The 18,045-nt window shown below is 33.4% G+C and overlaps 1 protein-coding gene across 1 annotated transcript; it reads right to left on the bottom strand.

Moving 5' to 3' along the window:
• Positions 1-7,774: 7,774 nt before the first annotated feature.
• LOC133824388 (secreted RxLR effector protein 161-like) lies at positions 7,775-8,240 on the bottom strand. Its single transcript, XM_062257268.1, has 2 exons — positions 7,999-8,240; positions 7,775-7,871 (listed from the first exon to the last, which is right to left on the bottom strand). Exons 1-2 carry the CDS (start codon positions 8,238-8,240, stop codon positions 7,775-7,777), a joined length of 339 nt encoding a protein of 112 aa, XP_062113252.1.
• Positions 8,241-18,045: the final 9,805 nt, after the last annotated feature.

Below are 18,045 nucleotides of genomic sequence, written 5' to 3'. Positions count from 1 at the left end.
GTCTAGAAAACAAAATGACCAAGAGACCTTTCTCTGCTAAAGGTTCAAGAGCCACAAGACCACTTCAGCTAATACATATGGATTTTGCAATCCACTTAATGTACAAGAAAGAGGAGGTTGTGAATATTTCGTCACTTTTATTGATGATTATTCAAGATATGGTTACCTATACTTATGCAAAGAAAATTTGAGACTTTTGGAAAGTTCAAAGAATTTCAAGCAGAGGCTAAAAAGCAATTAGGTAAATCACTAAAAAGCACTTCAATCTGATCGAGGAAGAGAGTACTTGGACTGTGAATTCAAGAACCATCAACGTGAGCATGGCATTCAATTCCAACTCACTACACCTGAAACAACACAGTAAAATGATGTTTCAGAAAGTTGGAATAGAACGTTATTAGAAATGGTTAGATAAATGATGAGTTTCTCATCATTACCATTGTCATTCTGGGGCTATACGATTCAATGTGTTCCATACATATTGAATGATGTTCCATCTAAGTCTATCCAAAAGACACCCGTAGAATTATGGAATGGTTGTAAACCTAGTTTACACCATCTTCAAATTTAGGGGTGTCCTGCACATGTGCTTAAAGGAAAGACCGGGAAGTTGGAAACACGCTATGAAGTGTGTATGTTTGTGGGATATTCCAAAGAGACTAGAGGTGGAATTTTCTATAGTCCAAGAGAAAATAAAACATTTGTATCGACAAATGCAACTTTTCTTGAATATGACTATGTTAATAACCACAAACCTCGCAGTAAGGTTGTACTGGAGGAGATGATCTCAAATAAAGTTGCAAAGTCACCAGCAATAACCAATGAAAAACGGCAAGAGGAAACTGCAAGTTCTAGTCAGAATAGTAGAGAACTTCGTCGTAGTGGGAGGGTTAATAAGCGACCCACGCACTATGAACATGAAGTTCAAATGCTTGTGCTTGACACAAACAAAGACGATCCATTGACATTTAAAGATGCAATGAATCATTCTAACAAGGAAAAATGGCAAGAAGCCATGAACCAAGAAATGGAATCGATGTATTCCAATTCTGTCTGGGTTCTTGAAGATCCACCTGAGAATATCAAACCCATTGGTTGCAAGTGGATATTCAAGAAGAAAAGAGGAGCGGATGGGAAAGTAGAGACTTTCAAAGCAAGGCTTGTAGCCAAAGGTTACAAACAGAAAGAAGGGGTTGACTATGAAGAAACCTTTTCTCCTGTAAGAATGGATTGACTATGAAGAAACCTTTTCTCCATTAGCCATGCTAAAATCCATTCATATACTCTTGTCCATAGCTGCATGCATGGATTACGAGATCTGGCAAATGGATGTCAAAACAGCTTTTCTGAATGACTACCTTGACAAAACCATTTACATATCTCAACCAGAAGGGTTCGAATTAAAAGATCAAGAGCAAAATGTTTGCGAGCTTCTTAGGTCCATTCATGGACTCAAACAAGCTTCTAGATCTTGGAATCTTAGATTTGATGACACAAGAAAAACATTTGGTTGTTGAACAAAATGTTGACGATCCTTGTGTCAATAAACAAATCAAATATGGTATAGTAGTATTCCTCGTTCTTTATGTTGATGATATCCTACTCATTGGGAATGGTGTAGAGACATTATCAAATGTAAAGAACTGGTTAGCTGAACAACTCCAAATAAAAGATTTGGGAGAAGCCAAGTATGTTATGGGCATTAAGATTCTTAGAGATAGACAGAACAAAACTTAGGAACTGTCTCAAGCAACTTATATTGATAAGGTGCTAAAACGCTTTAATAAGCAAAACTCCAAAAAGGGTGATATGCCAACCCATTATGGAGTATTCATTTCCAAGAAGTAGTGTCTCAAAACACCTCAGGAAAAGGAAGACATGAGACAGTATCCCTATGCCTCAGCAGAAGGCAGTCTGATGTACACCATGCTGTGTACAAGACCTGACATTTGTTATGCAGTAGGGATAGTCAGCCGTTATTAATCCAATCATGGATTGAGTCATTGGACTGCAGTGAAGAATATTCTCAAGTATCTTAGAAATACTAGAGATTATATGCTTGTATATTCAGGTGGAGACCTGAACCCCACTGGTTACACTGATTCTGATTTTCAATCAGAAAGAGATAGTCAGAAATTGACTTCTGGATCAGTGTTTATTGTTGGAGGAGGAGCATTAGTCTGGAGAAGCATTAAGAAAACTAGCATTGCAGACTCCATCATGGAAGCCAAGTATATAGCGGCTTGTGAAGCAGCTAAGGAGGCTCTGTGACTCAAAAGGTTCTACTCCGATCTGAAAGTTGTTCCAGAAGTGGAGAAACCACTTGTTCTTTACTGTGACAACAGTGGAGCAGTGGCAAATTCTAAAGAACCAAGAAGCCACAAGAGGGGAAAGCATATAGAGCGCAAATACCAGTTATTCAAAGAAATCGTACATAAAGGAGATGTGTCCATTCTGAAGTCGTATCAGAACACAACCTTGCAGACCCGTTCATGAAGACGCTTCCAGCAAAGCAATTCGAGGGTCATATACGTAATATGGGATTAATAGAAATGCCTCACTTGCTTTAAGTACAAGTGGGAGATTGTTAGGAGTGTGTCCTAAAAGCATGTAAAGACATTTGTTTTTTCTGTGAATAAACAAATACAATGGTTTATTATTATTGTCATATTTAGATTGTTAAATTATTGTTTGAATAATTTTGTAAATATCAGAAAAATTCCATATTCATTATTGAGGATGTGATATTGTATTAGTACGAGAGAACTAAGATCACATGAATGAATAAAAATAGTCAACAACAACAAATTAAAGTTATGGAATTCTTTAATTGGAGTTGTAAGTACGGTTTACTGAGTATCATAATGATACAAATAATCTAGATTCGGATTATTGATGTGGAAAGACATCTCGGTAAAGGTGCTTTATATAATATGATTATATATGACATGGACCGATATGAATTAAAGTCTTTATCCAAAAACCATTTAATAATAAAGACATGTAATTCATATCATAACTGATGATCATTTATAGATCAACCTAAATCCTGAGTGTTCATGAACTCTTGTTTATGTTTATTAAATCTTTTGATTCATTCGTTAAGGTCTCTTCAAAGAATGAGGCTAATGACTTTTGTTTTGGAGATTTAATATCATGGATGGCTGGGAACATGTATCAACAATACGGAATCTAATCTTTCCTAATTGATCGTATATTAGTTCCCTTAAGGGTTAATTCTAGAACTGAATGATTTTGAGCTCAAATCTATAATTAGATTATAGATTAATTATTCACTGGTGAATTAATGGTACTTAAGGAATAAGAAGTAAATTAGAAAGATTAAATGGTAATTCTCCCATTCTAATTTATGAACTAATTAATTAGAGGGTTGAACTATTGTAAGATGGTTATATCAATGGACGACTTAAGAAAAAGATTTCTGTAAAAGTATATCTATAACATAAAGAGTGCAATTCTGAATTTATAGTTGAGTAATATCAGAATTAATAAATTAACTATTATAATTAAAGAGTTTAATTATTTAGTTTCAATTTATTGGAGCTTAATGTTATAGGTCCATGGTCCCTGAAATGACTCAAACAATTACTGTCAAAGGCAAATTCAAAAAATGGGCAAAAAGGACTTATGTGATAAGTAAAATATTTTTCTATGTATCAAACATAATTATTGTTTAATTATGTGTAATTAATTAATTATTTGATTTAACAAAAATATAATTAATTTTGAATTAATTTATTTTTGGGATTTAAATAATAATAAAAATTGGGAAAAATCACATGCCATCACAGGCATGTGGTACACGTGTGGCACAGTGCACACGCACTGTTCTACACGCATAAGAGATGTACTCAGTCTCTTGATTCCACAATTTTAGTTATTTAAATATTAAATAAATAATGAGATATTTTAATATGATTAAAATATTATTATTTAAACAAAAATCTGATAACTGATTAGTTATTTTGAATTTGTTTAAAATAACAAATATTTTAATATATTGGATATTATTAAATATTGGATATCAGTTTTTCAGAGAACGTAAATTTTCAGGGATAGAAAAATATCTAGGAATCTCTCTCAGAGAAAGAGAACAGTGACAAAAACTAAAGTCATTGTTCTTCACAAAACCTAGGTCCAAACTTTATCAGATCTCATGTGTTGAGAACATCTGATAAATAGTTATTGCCTATTATTTGTATAGAAAGCCCACACTCGTTCTTTGTGTGCCTGAGAACATTTTGGAAGATCTTGGTGTGAGATCTCGAGGATTTAGCCATACGAAAAGATAGTAGCAAGGAAGGACCCGAGGTAATTTTTCTGTTCATGTCCTTGATTCAATATATATATGCATGTGAAGAAGTAGATCTAGAAATCTTATGGGATTAATCTAACAATTTGATTGTTATTCCGCTGCGCATAATCTCTGATTTGATCAATAAAAACCAACACGTGCTTGGTGGGATTTGATTTCCCGGAAGTTAGTTTTGTACCCGAAAACCTATATTTGGATATTAATGGAACCCAATACCCTGGTTGTGATTAGGTGCTAAAGTTAGGGCTCGGGAAAGGATCGTGCTCAAGGAATGTCACTTGTAATTAATAAATGAAGAAGTTAAAGGTAAGAAAACTACACCCGGTTGTATATTTGAAACGGGACTAAGGGCTCCCTAATATGTATGTTTGAAAGAATTGTATTATGCCATGTAAATAGTAAACCAATGGCCTAAGCGTGCCAAGGTTAAACTAGCGCACAGGGCGCGGCTCGGCCACTGGTAGACGAGGACAACTTATTATGCATTGAGCTCGGTTTAAGTGGGGTCGGAGTCAGTGGGTTAAACAGAGGGTGCGGCCTAAGTCGTCGGCCCTGATTATTGTGTATTTTGGCTATTAAAGATGATTATTGTGACTATTGAGTAATCTGATTATTAATGGTGTTTATTTGTATCTTGGATTATGATTACATGCTATAGAGTTGATATGAATATTGAGTGATTGAACATGCTTAAAAGGTTACTTGTCTGCTAATACTGTATATGATGTGTATTGTGTTTTCTTGCTGGGCTTTAGCTCACCGGTGTTGCGTGGTGCAGGTAAAGGCAAGGACAAGGGTAAGCTCGATTAGCCCTGATTTGGAGAGCTTTGTGAGCTGAATGTACATGACCGGCTGCTCAGCCGCCATGGTTGAGAGGGAAGGCAGGGATGAGAGGACCGAAATTGCTTACTTTGCCTTAGTATGGCTGATGATTGTCTTTAACTTTTGAGATTTTGTAAACCAACTTTTAAACACTATTTTATTTTTGGGATCCCATATGTGAAACTGTTTAATTTTATAAAATGTATCTTTTGAGGCCAAAACTTATTTTTAACCCTAGCACACTTATGATTAGTGACACGTCTTAATTAAATGACTTGATTAGCAAGTCCTACACCTTTACAAACACATAGTGTAGCGGTCTTGGCTATCCTGGACATTACAAAAAATATGTCCAAACCTGTCGAGGGTGTGCCAAGGTCGTGTGTGTGTTGGGGTCGTGGGTGTGTCGCTGTCCTGATAAAGAAAAAAAATTAAGACCAAAAGATACACGAAAAAAAATTCAAACCAAAATAACATAAAATTAAGTATAAAAAAATGCAATGTGTTGGTTAGGCATTACATTGCAAATAAGTATAAAATACACCATTATTCGCCATTGAAGATGATTAAAGCAGAGAGCACAATTAGAAAATTTTAGCCAATGGTTATATCAGTAAATCTGAACAATATTAACTAAATGCTCGATTCTCTAAAGGAACGAACCAACACATTTGTGTGTATAAAACTTGAAAATTTTGCTCCACAAAGCAAATCATATCATTCTTGAAGCATAAACATAAACAGTAGAAAAAAAATGGAACAATGGATAATTCAAAGACTAAAACTTACGCCTGAGAGGTGTGGGTCAGTGGCGGAGGTGGCCAATCGGCGTGGGTCACTAGTTATTGTTGCCTGAGAGAAGTATAAAAACATTATAGGAATGACAACTATTACTCTAAATTGTAAATAAAGGAATAGATAGAATACCAAACAGAAATGGGAAGGGCTGAGATCAGGTGGAGTCAGCTGCGGGTGGGTTGCGCAGGTGACTGGCTGGGTGGCTTAAGTGGAGTCGGTGTGGCTGGCGCAGAGAACCGATCGACGAACTATTTGGCTGGCGTCACTGAGAAAGAAGACCTTGAAACTTGAAAGGCAGAGAGGTGTGGCTCAAGTGAGCCGATGTGGTGATGTGTTATGCGAGAGAGGAAGGGTTTGTTGTTGCCTGAGAGAATAGAAGAGAAGAATGAAATTGGGTTGTGAAAATTATAAACTGTAAAAGTATTAGCGGCGGGCCCTGCCGCTATTAATATGGTTCGCCGCTAATAATTGTATTAGCGGTGGGTAGTCCGCCGCTAATAAAAGAGATTACCTGCCTCTAATAAAAGTGATTATCCGCCGCTAATAAATCTTGAAAAAAAACTTATCACTTTCCCGGGAATTTTCTTTGGCATATTAGCGGCGAACTATCTGCCGCTAATAATGGTAAGTCCACCGCTAATAGATATTATAATATTTTTTAAATAATCAATACATTATTAGCAGCGGACCCCCCTATTCTGCCGCTAATAACTTCTACAATAGCAGCGGACTCGGTCCGCTGCTAATGGTTACGCCGCAAATGACATTGTTTGTTGTAGTGTTAACCTAGTTGGACTGGGCCTCCTCATCAAAGATTTCAGTTAACTAGAAAGCTCACACTTCTGCCTCAACTAGACTACTATAGATACTAAGCCCATAAATAAGAGATCACTAAAATTAAATGGGCTAGATCAGCAACGAACTATTTATCAACCCATATTTTATAAAACATTAAAATAAATAATGTAAGCCCAAATAAAAGTCTAACATTCTCCCACTTGGGCTACATTAATTTTGTAATACATATATATATTAAAATAATTTTATTTAAAAAACAACTCATGGGTTGAGTAACAAGAAAAATATTGTGGCCACTTTTAAAACAATAGTTCTTTGATAGTATCTAAAATAACCGGTCCAATTTAATCCTTAATATTGAACTATGATTATCACTTTGCTTTCCAATCAACAAAAATAATTCATAATCACAAATACCAAAGTATTAAATCGACATGGTCAATAAGTCTAGTAGTGTGGTAAGAGATTATGTCTAACATGTGATCAGTTATATAACATAATCTCTTTATCAGTCATCATTTCACTGATACCATGATGCCTAATAAATAAGCCAGTGAAATAACCAAAGCAATGCCTAATAAATAAGCCAGTGAAATAACCAAAGCACTACTTAATAAATAAGTCAGTATTATATCATTAACTGTGCATAAAACAGTATGATATTCACGCCATTAAGCAAATAAACTTAAATGACGATAACAACAATATTATGAACTACATGCTTTCAACTCAACATTCTCGATAATATAACAAAACATAAATGAAAGTATAACTATTCATTGATCAAAAGAAACCAAAAAACAAACTTTGTAGTTCATAAGTTCAATAAAGAAATTACAAATAATCATAATTCCTGGTGGATAAAAGAAAACAGAAAGAAAACTCCCACTAACCAAACAGATCAAAGGATTCTAAAATGCCCATATCAACAACATGTTTATTAAACAATGATGCACTTAATCCTTTGGTTATAGGATCCGCCAACATCAATTTTGTCTTGCAATACTCTATTATAACATCTCATTTCTTGACTAGGTCATTGACAGTAAGATACTTGATCTTCATATGCTTCGAAGCACCACTAATCTTATTAGTTTTAGTAAAGAAAACCGCAACACTGTTATCACAATAGACCAGCATAGGTAAGGAAATAGAATCAACTACTCGTATTTCTATAATTAGACTCTTTAGCCACACATCTTGCAAGGATATATGCCCCATAACAAGCTACAAACTCAACATACATAGTAGATGAAGTAATCAAAGTCTGTTTTACACTTTTCCAAGAAATAGCTGCGCCAGCCAAAGTGAAAATATATCCAGAAGTTGACTTTAAATCATCCATAGAACCACCAAAATCAGAATCTGAATAACCAACAACTCGGATATTCTCAACCCAATGATCACGCCCAGGATCAGACAAATATCGTCCAAGAACATTTACCACAAAAGCAATATCAAGTCTAGTGCAAATCTGAGCATACATCAAACTCCCAACCACACTGGCATAAGGGACGTTTTGTAGTGCACCAATTTTTTTTTTTAGATTATTTAAATTTTGTGATTTATTTTATTTAAATGTTAAGTGTGATGAATTGTTTTATTTAAATGTTGTTTATTTTATTTATTTGTTGTTTGTTATTTTATTTAATTGTTAGAATTGTTTGGTATAATCTTTTTAAATTTGTTAATTGTTTGTTTGGTTAATTAATTTAATAAGTGAATAATTGTGTAACATGTTTATTTTACTATTAGTGTTACATTTTAAATAAGTGTGACAATTGAGGTAATTATGTGAGTTATGGTTGAATGCACTAAGGTGCATGGTAGATAGTGATGCACCCTAGTGTTTTAGTGTGTGCTAGTATATGGTAATAGGGTGCACATGTGTAGATTTTCTACACACTCTTTCCTTTATTGGATTTATTTTAGTTAATAAAAAAAAAGAAAAGAGAAAAATAAAAAGAAAAGGGAAAGGAAGGTGCTTGGACGTGTAGTGTGTAGTGGGAAAGGGATTGATTTTTCCACTTATTTTTCTAAGGCAATAAAATTAAATATTGGAAGAAACTATCTATTTTAGGATAGGATGTGATCACCCTTTATTCCTTATATCTATTATCATAAAAGAAAATAATAAGAAAATTAAGAGAAAATAAAATAGAAATAGGAAACTTACCATTTTGTGTTGGTGAGGCTTTATTGAGAGAGTTGAATAAAGGGGAAAGGAAAGGAAGAGGAGGGCATTTTGTGTGGCTTCCATGACCTAGAGAGAGAGATAGAGAGAGAGAGTGTGGCGTGTAGAGAGAGAGGGAGAAGAAGAAAGAAAAGAAGAAGAAGAAGAAGAAGGTGAAGAGGAACCAAGTCTAGAGTATGTTTTCTTCTATTTTTGTTTGTCTAATCTCTTTTTCTTGATTATATGATATTGACTTTGATTATTTGTTGTGTGTGATTGGATTCTTTCTCCTCCTCATGGTGGTTTTCAAATAAAACCCTAGGCTTGAACAAGGCATGTGAAGTTTGGGTGTTGATCATATTGTGTTCTTGATTTTACAATCAAGAGAGGTAATGGTCTTTCTTAGCCTATATATTGGTTTTGATGGGTTTATCTTTGAGGTTGTTGATGGTGATGCAAATGGTTTGATTATTGTAGGATTGGTGATTATGATTTGTATTTTTTTTAAGAGAATATGTTTTGTTTAAAAAGGGCTCATGGGTATGATTGAGAAAATGAATTTGATAGCACTACAAGAATTTTGAGTAAATATTACGTTAAGATATAGCATATTTTTTAAAGTGTTATTAATGATTTAGCTCTAAAAATATTCGGGAGAAATTTAGCGCCAAGTGAATTAGTAATGACGCCTTTACTTTTCATTTTTTTTTATTATTTTACACAACACTCTCATTCTGAATATGGGTTCTCTCTAAACACCTAAATCCCTTCATTCTCACCATTCATTTCATCGATTCTCTCTAGCCTCCACGAGAGAGTGCTCAAACCACAAGGCGTCGTTCTCCTCCACCGGCGGTCAGATCGGTCTACTCCAACATCACGAAGTCGCTCTCCACCCCATCGGCTTGACTTAGCAAACATCAAAGGTACTCTTTCTTGTCCTGACCTCACTCTGGTAATGGTTCCTACTCTTCAGTAAATGAGAGAGAGCCCTAAGCCGCTGCCCTCTCCTCCTCTCACTCCTATCCGTTATTCTTCTTTTTCTTGGAAGAATAGGTGACGGCGCCTGGCGGAGGCAGAGGCAAAGGCAAGGTCACGGGTTTGACGATGCGTGGGTCTTCTTCTCCTCAGCACACGACGAAGGCGAGATCTGGTATGTTTCCTCTCGACTTATTTTTGTTGTTGTTGGTTGGTTCATGGTAGTCGAAGCCTTAGAATGGGGTATTTTAATTACTGTGTGTTTAATAATCTTATAGGTTTTCTTCATAGTATATGTTTTGTCTTTCATTTTAGTTATTATATGTGGATTTTTGAATATGAGTATGAGTTTAATGAAGTTTGAATCTGGGTGTTGTTCTTCTCTCCTAGTCACTCATTCCATTGTCATCTTTCTGGCCTCCCTCCCCCGTTCCAAAACCTCACCATTCATCTCTCAATATTTCTCCATCAATTTTGATTTCTGTAATTTTTTGTCTCATGTGTATATATAACTATAATATTGTGATTATTTGTGGGAATTTTTGTTTAAATTAGGGATTGAATATACTGTACTATGTTCGAAGCAAGAAACAAAGTTTGTGAATCATTATTTACAGTTAGCATCATTTTTTTATTGGTTTATTGGAGCATAAAATGAAGGTATGAGTTCTCAAATCGATAGTATATTTTTAAATTTTACTTGTACGTTCAGGCTCGTGATGGACTCGTGAGGTTAGCAGAATTCTTGTGATGATTTTTTGTTCTTAATCTGATTGTGGTAATAATTTTTGTTTTCAAGTTCTCTCCCTCTTAATGTAATCTTTCATGATTTTTAGGCTAGTCTATCCGGCCTTGGAAAGTTTCCATTTGTTGTGATGGCAAACAAGGTAGTTATTGATGGTGTAAACAGTCGGGTGGTAACTTATTTTATCCTCTTTGTATTTCTACCAAAAAAATTTGCTGCTGTGTTTTGCTTGTTTATAGCAAAAAATAATGGTGATTTTGTTCTTTTAGAGTGTGCCCCTGCAGCTGTCTTATAGTGTATCATATTATTTTTCAACTTCCTCTGCTGGGTATTCTCCTCCAATTCGGTCTATATTATAATATTTATATATATATGTACATATATGTTTACTCTATCTTTATTTGCCAAAAGTGATGCAGTGAGGTTTAAAGTTGTGGTGTTTATTGTAATCATCTTGAAAATTAAATTGGCAGGTAGTTTATTAAGTGTTTGTATCGTTTGTTTCCATTTCATAAGATTCCATCCATAAATGTATATAAGTTATATTTTTGAGTATTGGACAGTCCATAATTTTTTCTATAACTTGCTTTGTTTCTGGGTGTTTCATTCATTTGCCTTAAAACTGTTTTATTAATTTACTACAAGAAATTTTTTGGGTGATATTTCTACTAAAGACCATAAGAATGCCCAATCGTAGTGTGAACATAATTGAAATGTCCTTGAAGTAACCATAAGTATGGCATGATTTAGATTTTCAATTCTTTTTATCTTAATAGCTCAACCCTTTTGACACTTGCCTGCCTCCTTTATTGAGCGAATTTTCAATTACTTTAGGTGACTATTATGGTTCTAGACCAAGAACTTGATTTCTCTAATGTGTTTTCTGTTTGAATCTTGTAGTTGATCCCTATGGCTTCAATCTTATAGCCTTGTCTCTTCATTGAAGTTATTTCTGTCTTTGCTTACTTTCAAAGAAGTAGAAATAAAGACACCAACTGTGCCAGTTTCTTCTTTCCTTTTCTTTCTTTTAATTTATTATTATTATTTTATTTATTAAAATAATTTTTATATGGATTTTCCATTATTTATGTGGATTAATGATATAGTTGGTGACCTCCTTACGTTTTAGCCAACCTGTGAAATCTTGAGTGATACCAAGTAATTAACTGGAATTTGATTGACTCTTGAAGTAATATACGTGAAACCTTGAGTCAACCTGTTCAATGAAACTTACATTGTCAAAGAGAATTTGTGATATTGACCCTTCTTTTTAAGACATAAAAATTGATTCTTTCTATTTGTGCAACAAAGTTTTGATGCCTGATTAAAACTTACTGTACTGATCTCTGAAATAAGAACAGTATAAACTCTTTACTGTACTGATCTTTGATTTAGGATTAAAATATTTTTTTGATTTGATTTCCATCTTTTCTTGATGCTTTTAATTTTGGTTTATGGGTGGATTTTTTATTTTTATTTTTTTTTGGTATTCAGAGAGATGAATGTGATCTTCACAAGGTTTGCGAAATTAAAGCCTTGAAGAAGTCAGGGGTGGAAAAAGATTGGAAGATTCTTGAAAATGTGGCCAAACAAATCCAACCCATTATGTGTAACCACAAATGGCGTGTCAAGCTTCTTTTTGAGGTCTAGTATATTGTTGTCTTTTTCTCTAGTAAGTTTTTTTGGAGCTTATTTTGGTAAAAAGTTGCATTTTTGTTATACCAATTTGCTTTTACTGTATTTTATATACAAGTATGAACAACAACCCAAAAAATCTGTCTCTTCTGGGTCTGAATGTAGGAGGAGGTCTTCAAGAAAAGATAAGGCTTAGAAGGTCGAATAGAGACTGGGATTTCTTCCCTTTTGATCAAACTCTTGATACCACGTTTCATGAGCTTTGCTACAATGTTCATGGCCCTCATAATGCCAACTTCTACAAGCTTTGGGACGAACTTAGAATGGTATATATTTGTATACATGCATATATATAGCTCTCATTATCTTTAGTAATGTTACTGTGATTGTTAAATTTGATCGTTGCATTTGTTACCTTTTCATTTTTTTGGGTGGTGGTTTATTCTTGTCCCATGTGCCTTTTCTTTTATTTTTTTTATGGAATATACGTGTACAAGTAATGTTAGTGTAAGTTTTTTATAAGTTGATGCAATGTCTTGAGATTATTCCTTTTAAGGTTGAAGACTTAAGCTGTAGTTGTCTGAGTTATGATTGATGTTTACAATAGTGATTGTATATAATTGCTGCATTGAATTGTTATATTTCTAAATATAACATGTTCAGTTACGTTTTAATTGTAGTCATAAGGTTTCTTGTTCTACTGATTTTCTTTATTGATTAAGATAATATATAATGTATTTTCTTAGCTCTGCATATACATGAACTGTTCTAATAGGTGATAATAAATAAAGTAATCTACATTTGTTTTGATGAGTTTTTGCTGCTAAACCATCTAAAGGCTTCTCTTTTCTTCACTCCATCCCACTCTTGTTGAATTTGATTGTTGGCTTGTATAATCAAAGAGGTGTTCTCTACATTTTCTTTTCTACTTGGCTATTATTAGTATTCATTGAAAGGCTTAGATGGGGATAAAATTGGTCTCAAGAGTCAAGACAGTCCATGGTGGTAAAGCAATTGTATATGAACCTATCATTTTTAATATCTATGTTAGTTCTCTGTTTCTCCCTTTTATGGAATTATTGTTTGTTTGGGATTGATCAAGCAAAGATTACAACTTGATGATGTAAAATATATTTTGTATTGGGTTTATGAAAGCTGATAGTTTCATAGCTTTCGATAATGTAGCTTTGGTTAGTTTCATAGCCTTTTATTTTGTATTTGATTACCCTCTGATAAAAGATAAGTTTATTTATTTATTTTAGTTTCCCCTCTTTTGTTAGGAATTTTCCATTTTGTGAACTTTGAATAATCTTTTTCCTATTTGTAATACTAATGTATTTGGAGCTATTACAGTTTTGGTTTCGTTTGGTGCTTGTAGTTAATTCTTAAAATAAATTAGCTATTAATGGTTTTGTTTTCAGTCTTAATTATGTGAGAGATAATAGTATTGATGTTGTTTTCTCTGTTCTTTTGACATTTTTTTATTATCAATTTTATTATGTAAATTGGTGAACAAATATAATTGATTCTCTTGAACAATCAAAAATGTATTTATAATCTATTTGTGTGTATTTATGTTATTAGTTATGTTCTGTTAGGGTTCATCTATGTTTTGCTATATTTTTATGTCAAATTTTTCTCTGTTTTTGACAGAATTTTACAAGATGGTCTGTGAGGCAGATGAAACTGATCTAAATATACACGTATTGGCTGTCATGCTACCACATTATGATGGCTTGAGCTTGTAAAGAATGCTGCTTAACAGTTCATCAGGTTATACTTCTGTTATTATTAGAGATTGTAAAGAAATAAGAGTTTGTTTATAGCATTGGATTTGACATGTATCTTAGGATTTTAGTTGTTTTAGTTAGTAAACCTCACACGTATTCTTTCAGTGTGTAAATATATGTAGGGAGGGATTCATTTGGTGCGGTTTGCATACATATTCAATTATATTGAATTTGATCAGCCAGATCTTACATCAACCTTACTGAAAGTTTTATAATTGGTGGCCTTGAGTAGTGTTGGTTTCTTTAACTTTTATTGTGCTTGAATGCATTTTTAATTGAATTCAAAAGTAATTAACTAGCCATTGATTCTCATGGTCTTCTAAAGTAGCATCTTTCTGATTATAATGTAATGTTATGATCTGAGTCTTTTCTAGTTTCATGAAGAATACTATCATTTATTAGTCATTTATAGAATGCTTTTGACAATAAATTTATTGATGTGGAAGAAATTGCTTGCTTTTGGGTGCATAATATAAATTACAAATGACTTAGACACTTAGCTATGCTTATTTCTTTCTGTTTTGCAGGTGCACCAGTGGTTGTGAGGTTTGATGGTGGCAGGGCTTGGAAAGGTGAGGTGTAGGCTCGATGGTACGTATCTCTTCTAAATCTCTCTCTCTTGTCTTCTGATTTTGTTTTCCCTCATAGGAGCGACAGACTTTTCTAGTTTAATCAATGGCGGTCCCCTATTTTTTAGATTGCGACATTTAAATGATGAGTATTTCCTTCTGTTATGGTGTATTCAGTATTTCCATCTGTTTTCTGTTAATTTTTTTTGCTTGTAGGGTTTGCTTTTGTTTACAGCTTGCCTGCAGCTACATTTTGATCTCTGTTTCAGGCTCCTGTTAGTGGTATTTTTTATGCTCTGCAACTAGTTTTGTTTTATGTTTTTATGCTCTACATTTTTTATGCTTTTTATGCTCTTCAAAAATTAGAGTAAGCTAATTTCAACAGTACGGCTGTCTTCACCTTTCTGTGTCCTCACTGTAAGGTTGTCCCAAAGCTTCCCTTATCCATTCTGTGGAAAAGTACTTTAATTTTCATATATAAGGCAACCCGTTTATGCGAGTATGCGATTTAGTAAAAGCAATGAACAGGCAAAGAACAAATGGAGAGATTGGATTTCTAGCAGAAACAATGGATTACTGTCACATATATATATTATGTTGTTAGCTGATGTAGTGTACTGCATTTGGAGGAATTGAAATGGCTGTGTTTTTTATCATTGCTCTCGGTCTGCTTCTAGTTTAGCTGCTGAAATTAAACTTTTATTGCATCATAGGCTTATCAGTATTAGCAAAAAGAAACTTTCTGCCCAGGATAATCGTTTACTAGCTCAGTTCACTATGTAATTGTTTAGTGTTCTGCTCTGTTTTTCCCTGTATTGGTTTTTCTTTTAGCTTGCTGTGAGTTGTTTTTTGAGGCTTGCTGTTAGCCGTTGGTTGTTTGAGTTGGTTTAGTGTGTATCTTTGCTTGTTTGATTAATGAAGTTCATCCTTTCTTCTTGATCAAAAAAAAGCATTGTAGTATCTGTGTTTTTTCATGTGGGTGGGCAGGATATGTTTTCATCAAGGTAAATAATTTATTTTTATCACATGGCATCTAATGTGAACATATTGCTTTCAGGGGAATCAGCAACGAAGAGAAAGTACATCTGAGGCAAAAACTGGTATCCCATTTAAGAAAAGAAAACTATTAGGTGTTTGTTGCCCTTACTTTTTTTTTTTTACAAATGGAACATGGTCTCTTTCTCTCTCTCTAAATATATGTATATAAATATATCTATCTCATCATATATCGTTCAAGATTCATCATCCTAGCCCTAGTCCTAACTCTTCATATGAGATTTTCTTTTATATATTTATTTTAGAGGTGACATTATTTTAGTGAAAGAATCCACTTTTACTATGCTCTTTATATGTCTGATACAGACAACTCTCATGTTGGCTATGCTCATCTCAAAAATTGCTCGAATTGATTATCCAGTAGAATGGTGAGTTTTTTTTTTCCCTTCTAGGTCTGTTATTGGTTTTCTTCTTGTAACTGTGATGTTTGTTGAAACTATGCTATTTCAATAAAAATGCCTGCTTTCATAAAGACTAAGATATATAATTTTATGATATGTATTTGTAGTTTTCTCTCCTATTCCCATTTAATAGGGTAGACTGGTTGGGTGACACAATGTCGCATAGAGTTTGCAGCTTTCTGTATAAGAAAATTTAATTTACTTCTCTGCAATTTCGTTATGAGTTTGTGATGCCCAAGATTTCTCTTTACCATGAAATCATCTGATCAAGAATATAATGCACTTTTAATGGCTTGAATTCAAACTTTCTTGACTATGTAGTCTAATTGTATCGTATATGATGTATGTGATTATGAAGTGGCTGTAATTACTAGAAATCAAGTATGTTCTAGTTCTATATGCATTAAGGATTGTAGTTTTGTTAAATTTGTTTTCTTTATTGTTGGAATGCAATTCTCTTTTTCTTTTCTTCCCCTCTTTATAACAATGATGTTTAATTTAATCAGGCGTCCATCTTGCTACTCTTGTATATGCGTCCATCAGGATTTCTATGGAAACATCTGATTGAAATATTTGTATAAGGAGTTTTACTTCTCAAGTTTCTGAATTTATATTACAACTGTTAGAACTACTAGCTGTTTTTTTCTTGAGAAATGAGTAGTTGAAATGTGATGTTAAAGATCATGGCTTTGGTGGCACTGAATATGACATGGACCTCTTCAAACTTGATATGATTAGTTTGCCATTTACATCCATTTTTGAATGCAGTAATTTCAAGAATACTGGCTTGCAGTGCTCATGTTGGAGCATGTTGGTACGAGTCACAGCGGTGCGAGTCATGGTGCTCTGTCTTCCTCACACAAGTCACATCGGTATCTCCTCTGCTGGAAGGAAGAACCCATGCAAGAACATCCCTGTGAGGTATTTTTTATGGAGATTTCAATTTAGTATCACATAATCAATGTATCATTACTATATCAATATATATATATTTATAAAGTGTTTGCTGGATTTGGCCAAAATCAATGTATTTGATCTAAGTTTCTAATTAAGAATTTGGTATGTTTGGTTTAGTTGATGCGATTTAGTTCCTTTGGACTGTGTTGAGTATTTATGAGATAGGGAAGATTACTAATAGCTATTTAAACTTTATGGCAACTATATTACAGGTTGTTTGGGGGAGTGTGAGTTTGTTTGTGTTTCAAGATTGTAAATATCTAGGTAGAGGAGTATTTTTCACATTGTATGGTTTCTACTGCTTAAATGGAGTATTTCCCTACTTTTGGATCCATGGAGTGCTTGTCTTGCTTCCATGTGTTTCATTTCGTTGTTAACTTTGTGTATGGTTGAGCGTGTTATTACAAGTTCTATTGTTCGTTTGATCTTTAGCTTGGGAATTTTTCTCAGTTTCCATTAGGGGCTTATAGTGTCCTTTTCATTTCTGATCAAACTTTTCAGCAGGTTCCTCAAATTTCAGTGATCTTTAGCTTGGGGGAGTGATAGCTATTTATGCTCACAACAAATACAAGTGCACAAAGGATGATGAATTGAAGAATGGAGCAAGTTTCATGCATGGTTTACTTTTGTGTATCTTGTAATGTTTCTGTTTTTCATTTTTGAAGTAAAAAATATTCAAGATTATAAAACTTTATTATGTTATGCTTTCAAACTTAAGTTAGAATTAAGATCTCATGAAGTAGACACATTCATTGTTTGAATTAGTTATTGTTCAATGTAATACTTATAGTTTATCAATCTATTAAGAATTACATTTTATAATTAATTTTGATTTTTTTTTATCAAAATACAATAATGAAAATCTTTTAATTAAAAAAAAAACTTATAAGTATACTTATCAAAATAAAATTTAAAATATATTATTCATACTAAAGTAACAAAATTTTATTACTATAAGCGTAACAAATCGTTATGATTTATATAATA

The sequence above is a fragment of the Humulus lupulus genome, chromosome 3 (assembly GCF_963169125.1).
Source record: "Humulus lupulus chromosome 3, drHumLupu1.1, whole genome shotgun sequence".
Lineage (NCBI taxonomy): Eukaryota > Viridiplantae > Streptophyta > Magnoliopsida > Rosales > Cannabaceae > Humulus > Humulus lupulus.
This window is presented reverse-complemented; position numbering and strand designations above follow the sequence as displayed.